Source organism: Dioscorea cayenensis, unplaced genomic scaffold, assembly GCF_009730915.1.
Source record: "Dioscorea cayenensis subsp. rotundata cultivar TDr96_F1 unplaced genomic scaffold, TDr96_F1_v2_PseudoChromosome.rev07_lg8_w22 25.fasta BLBR01001092.1, whole genome shotgun sequence".
NCBI classification, from domain to species: Eukaryota; Viridiplantae; Streptophyta; class Magnoliopsida; order Dioscoreales; family Dioscoreaceae; genus Dioscorea; species Dioscorea cayenensis.
Genome location: NW_024087483.1, coordinates 53,689 through 60,106, shown reverse-complemented (window position 1 = coordinate 60,106; position 6,418 = coordinate 53,689). Strand labels below are relative to the sequence as shown.

The 6,418-nt window shown below is 38.8% G+C and overlaps 1 protein-coding gene across 1 annotated transcript; it reads left to right on the top strand.

The window, feature by feature from the left end:
* Positions 1-2,741: 2,741 nt before the first annotated feature.
* Positions 2,742-5,218, top strand: LOC120255589 (disease resistance protein RPM1-like). Its single transcript, XM_039263384.1, is given in 1 exon segment — positions 2,742-5,218. A coding segment is annotated over 1 exon segment (2,436 nt). The 5' UTR covers positions 2,742-2,752; the 3' UTR covers positions 5,189-5,218.
* Positions 5,219-6,418: the final 1,200 nt, after the last annotated feature.

Genomic DNA, 6,418 nt, shown 5'->3' with positions numbered 1-6,418 from the left:
GGTTTCAAAGGTAAACCCCTGACCCTCAATTATGAAAATTTATATATCCATCTGGTGTCTGTTTTCAACCACGACACCATATTCAACCTATTGTCGGCGTCTACCGCCTTTTCTATCCATCTGAGATTTCACTAACTCCGCAATGGTTTTCCTGCTCTGCGTAGTATGCCCTTGGAAGACTAATTGTAAAACTTCAAATGCTCAGCAATTTTTCTATACTTTCTGTTCGCTCACCTAATTCCCTCTTAAGTATACAATTAATTTGTTTCTTTTAGCTTTGTGAGTGCCTCCTCGAATTGGAAAGAATATTTTCATCATCTTCTCCTAACTTTTCCGGACTGTTGTTTACAAGCGTACCGACCCAGTGAGAGAGAGATCTGTAGCTATTTAGAGGATGTCAGTTGATTTGAGATAGTCTAGTGCACAAGTATCTCTTTAGATAGAGCCACAAAGGCTAAAACTACTATGAAAGACAAAAGAGAGCGATAAAAAGAAGTCCAGTTCTCGTGGCCATTTCCTTGCATAAACCAGCTGTAGGCTGGTCGTGCGCATGATGGAACAACAAGGCCATTGCCCATGTGAAAGGTGAAGTTTCTTGCTTAACTATCTGCCACAACATTTGCAATTCGTGAATGGTGCTTCGCGAAGGGCATAGAAAATATAGCCTAGTGCTAGTGGTGACATTTTCGTTCTTTCAGGACAGCTGGATTTCACAGCATATGTATTATCTTCCCTTTTTCCAGCCTTTTCAGGCCTGATGCGGTGATTATTATAAAACCAGTATTATGAGTGTCTTTGGACACGCTTTGACGCTTGGTACCGTAGGTTCCTAGGAGCTTTCTCTTGCAAATACTTTGGAAAGATCAAGTAATCAAATTCTTATAGAAGTAGAATTGTCCAGCATAACTGTAGGTGATTTACCGTGAAGAAGGCATGTCCTTTTAGATTCACTTCATGACATATATCTTCTCATTGACTAAATCTTGAAAGCTAATTCAGAGTCCTTTCATGATCAGGGAAAATTTGGAGGTAAAGAATCAATTGAAGACAACACAAACTGCAGAGGAGCTTGAATCAACATTCAGCTGAGCGACTTCAGTTTTCAATCGCTACTATGGAGCTGTTACGAGCAGATAGTGGAGCAACAAACGCAAGCTCTACGCTGTCATGTACTTCAGAGGAGATTTGATGCTTGTTTAGCTTGTGCATACCGGTATTGTTACACCATTTCTGGTATTACAACATTCATTTCACCTCAAAACTTCCTCGTTATTATGGTTACTTGTTCAGTATCTTATCTCTTCCTTGAAAACTTTAGATTGAATGACTGATAGGCTATTAAATTTTTAAAGAAAATACTAAATAGTCCTCAATCCCAAAGCGAACTATTTTCAAAGAATGGTTTTTGTAAGAATGATCTGGCATTATATATTTTTCAGTGTTCTGGTACCAAAAAGAGATTGTTTATCCATACCTATTTCTTTATGATAATGATCCTTTTTTTTTTTGGGTGGTGTGTTATGCCTTCAGCATCAATTACAGGTTATCTCCCTGTTATTTTTGCTAGATGAACAGTAACACAATTCATAACACAAATCAGTGAATGAATTCAATGTTGGTAATCAAACTCAATAGGGGCGTTGAATCCATGGTAGAAACACAGCTTGAAAAGCAGAGGATTAAGTTATTATTTTCACAGAATATCTTGCTTAACCACAATCCTCAGCTCATTTATTTGTATGTTTTACCATTTATAAAAGTTTTTAAAAGCAAAATGAACTGGCATGATCAACGTCTTTGACACACATCCTATTATTTTTAGCAATTCTGTTTTGACCGATGAGTTCAAATTAAATTTTGCCTGTGAATTGTCCTTGGATCTGATCATTTGGCTTTTAATTATAGAGGGCGTCTATTGTTTCTATAAAGCAGTGAGATCGAGTTGCTTGAGAATCATGTGTTTACATCTGGATTTCAATGGCTAGATAAACTAGAGTTTTTATGTTATTGCTTTGTTCAACACAAAAAAACAAGAAAGTAATGCTGAGGAACAAAGCAAGTCCTCCACTTTGCTTTGAGAATGATGATGAGAATTGATGCGTTAAAAGGTAGCAGCATCAAGCCTCTCTTTTGCTTTTATACTAACTTGAAAGCTAAGGCAAAGAACTTTGGAATGCCTATATATATATTCATCTGAAGTGTGAAGAGGAGAGATGCGAAGCATTGCGAAGATGGAAGCAGCAGCTCTGGGTCTAGCTGAATGCGGTGGGCATTCTCTTTGCCAAAGCTTCAAGAAACCTTCTCGCCAATCCTCAAAGTGCGGGACAATGCCTGCTTCATCAAGGATGAATTGAGAGCATGAATGCATTCCTCAGTAATGAATGCTGCCATGGGTCAATACACCGATGATGATCTTGAGCTCAATGTCTGGATGAGCCAAGTGAGAGGCATTGCCTCACGACATCGAGGGACTGGGCAGAGGAGTTCACTTGGCGTCTATGCCAGCCCTCATTGGCATGGGATCGGTAGTTGCTTTCCTGATGCGGTCCGCTTCACCAAAGACTTGGTAGCAAGAGTCAAGATCGCCAATAATGTCCACGGGCTCAAGGGAAGAGTCCTTGAGGTGGGGAGAGAAGCAAACGCTATGGTTTAGGGGACGAACAACACAAGAACCTACAAGCTCTTCAATCATTGCTCCGTGGCTCAGATGCAACATGACCCACGCTATGGGCCCCACTTGACTGATGATGCGATGCTTGTTGGCATGGATGGGCCAAGGAACACGCTCATGGATTGGCTAATTCCAGGAGATGGCTCCATACTGAGAATCATCTCTGTGGTAGGCATGGGGGGACTAGGCAAGACCACTCTTGTCAAAAAGCTCTATGAAAATCGACAAGTGATGGAGCATTTCCACCGCCGTGCGTGGATCACTGTTTCACAAACCTTTTCATTGAAGGTGCTCTTGAGAGACATGATCAACTAGCTACTGGGTTCACAAGTGTTTTCTGCTGAAATGACAGAGGGTCAACTTGTTCAGCAACTTCGGGATGAACTGATGAAGTTGAATACAAGGTACGTGATAGTTCTTGATGATGTTTGGTCCTTGAATGCATGGTTGAGTTTCTTTCCAGCATTACCTGATAATAGTTTAGGAAGTAGAATAATTGTGACAACCCGAAATCTAGATGTCGCATCTTTTTGCTCTCAAGAGTCTGGTCATGTCTATCATTTAAAACCACTCTGTCCTGAAAATTCTTGGCTCCTCTTCTGCAAGAAAGCCTTCCCACGCCATTATAGTAATTGTCCACCTACCTTTACACATTTATCTAAAGAAATCTTGGGCAAATGTGATGGGTTGCCGTTAGCCATTGTGACCATCGGTGGTGTTTTAGCTAGTAAGCCTTTATTAGAGTCAGAATGGCAGAAATTACATGATCATTTGGGCACCTCAATTATGTCTCACCAAGGTCTTGATGCCATGACCCGAATATTATCTTTTAGCTACTATGATCTACCGTACTATCTCAAGCCACTTTTCTTGTACCTGGCCATATTTCCTGAGGACTACCAAATCAGACGCAAACGCTTGTTGAGGCGGTGGATCGCTGAAGGACTGGTGCATGCGACACGAGACATGTCAACCGAAGAAGTTGCAGAATGGTACTTTAAGGAGTTGATGGATCGAAGCATGATCTTATCCTCAATCATTAATGGTGACACCACGGTTCACTCATGTCATATCCATGATATTATGCTTGAGTTCACTCTCAACATGTCTGAGAAAGACAATCTAGTTTCTATCATCACCAGGAAACAACAACCACCAGCACCAGCACCGCAAACTCAAGATGTGCGCGAAGCTCGTCATCTAGCACTGCATCAACATTCCCTACCGGCAAACATTCATAAGAACAAAAAATTAGAGCATGTTCGATCATTAACAGTATTCTCTGAAGGTATAGTATCACTCAAGAACACAAGCCGAATGAAGCTGCTACGAGTGCTTGATCTAGAGGGTTGTCATCTTTCTGAAGTCGATGGAGACCTTGAAGTCATCGGCCAGTTCACTCTTCTCAGGTACCTTAACTTGAGGAACACCTCTATCAGATCATTACCAAAAGCCTTAGCGAAGTTGCAGAATCTTGAAACACTGGATCTCAGATGGACAAAAGTGACAGAGATTCCTCCCCATATCACCAAACTTCACAAGTTGGAGTATCTCAGTGTGGGCGGGTTTGAGCGAGATCCTTCTGGCGCATCATTAACATGCCACGGCGCTGAGTTGCCAGCTGAAGGGATGACAGCTTTGAAAGCTCTGAAAACACTGAGCATGGTGAGCTTCAAAACGAACCCAAGGGAGTTGGGTGAGATGACCCAACTAACAAAGTTGGGAGCGAAAGATATCACCACACCAGAGAATGCAATGGCCTTTGTCGAGACACTTGATAAGCTCAGTGACCAGCTACGCGCACTGAAGGTCAGTTGGAATTGTGATGTTCCGTTCTTGGAGGAGGTGTCTCAACCTCCTGTTCATCTTAAAAGTCTCTGGTTATCAGGCATAATGATTACTTGTAAGCTGCCAACATGGATCGCATCTTTGGATCGTGTTTCAAAAATGGCTTTAGCTCACACTGAACTCGATGAAGAGGGCATGCAAGTGCTGCAGAGGTTGCCATGCCTGAAGGAGCTTGTGCTGTTTGAGAACTCATATTTGAATCATGAATTGCGTTTCCTTGCAGGATATTTTCCTGTGCTCAAGTTGTTGCAAATTGATGGCTTGTCTCATCTAACAGAGTTCATCTTTCATGGTGGCGGACTTCAACTTGAGATTATAGAGATTCTTGCTACCGCAGGGACGACATATATGTTCCATGGAACTCACAAACCTTACCCTTGGCCCAAGGAAACATGCACTGTAATAACTGTTGTTGCCAGATTGTCCACGTCCCCCAATCCCCTTCAGTTGAGACGCTACACTCAACAGCTGGGTGGGCCAGCCTATGTCCCCATGACTGGGTTTCCCAAGTTTGATAAAAGTGTTTGTATCCGTCTCCGGCACCAAACAATGGGTTGCTCAAATTTTCTTTTAGAGTCAAACGGGGACTTGAGCGTGGGCTGTGATTTGCCTCCCGAATGTTGTGATTTTCCATCGAGCATCGAATTGATGGTGTATGATGCTATGTAAGGCATACACAGTTTAGTTGAAAATTTTAAATAAAACTATGCAAAATAAAATGAAATGTTTTATGGCACGTGATTTATATGAGTATTTTATAGGATTGCATGACATGAGATTTATTAATTCGGTTTAATTCTAGAAATATATTCTGGGTATACATATAGTTGGACTCTAATTGTCATATGTGGCGTCTAACTTAGTAAATCCATTGGAGATGATAAAATCGCCAAAACTGGTGCACTATCGTACATATCTGTCCTTTGACACACCTTTGTGTTGTGATGTTTGTCATTTTTATAAAAAAAATAATAAATAAATAAATAAATATTTTTCCTATAATATCATGTTCCAAAAACAGTGTAAGCAAAACCAAAGGTGACAATAGAATTAAACTAAAATGGAAGAAAACGAATTTGAGAGAACAAGCAAGAGATGCTTTGTTTGTCTCATACAATTTTAAATCAAGATTTCGTTGGATGGGTTTCCTGTAGCTGAATTACCACATTGAAGCTGAACTTTTTCCCGGGTATGAATATTGCTTCAAGCTTTTTGAAACTTGCTCAACTCTAAGGGTATGTTTGGTTGCCAAGAGTGGATTGAGGGAGGAATGGATTGGGAGTAATATGTGGGATAGTGGAGTAGGAGTGAGAATGAAGAATGTGTTTGGTTGGTAAGGATTGGAAAGTGTAATTTATTGGGAATGAGAAAAGTAAAGAAAGTAAGTATGATAAAATGATAATTGTAGCCCTTATGATATTTTTATTTAAATATTAATATCATCAATTAGTTATTTATTAATTGTAACTAATTAATTACCAAAAATTAATATTTAATTTTATAATACTACAATTTCATTCTAATTTTTGAATTTAAAAATTAATATCATTAATTAGCTATTAATTAATTAATGGTGTTAAATAGAATGAGTTATTTGTATTTATATTTTTAAAAACATTGGCAAAAATGTAACTAATTAATTAATAATAATAATTATTATTTAATTTATAATACTAAAATTTCATTCTATTTTTGAATTTAAATATTAATATCATTAATTAGCTATAATGGTGATAACTATCTATAATGGTGTATTTATATTTTTCAAAAACATTGGAAAAAATGTAAGTAATTGAATATTATTAATAATTATTTAATTTTATTATACTACATTTTCATTCTAACATTTGGATTTAGCTAATTAATAATGATACTTATTTGCAAGACAAAGGAAATCTG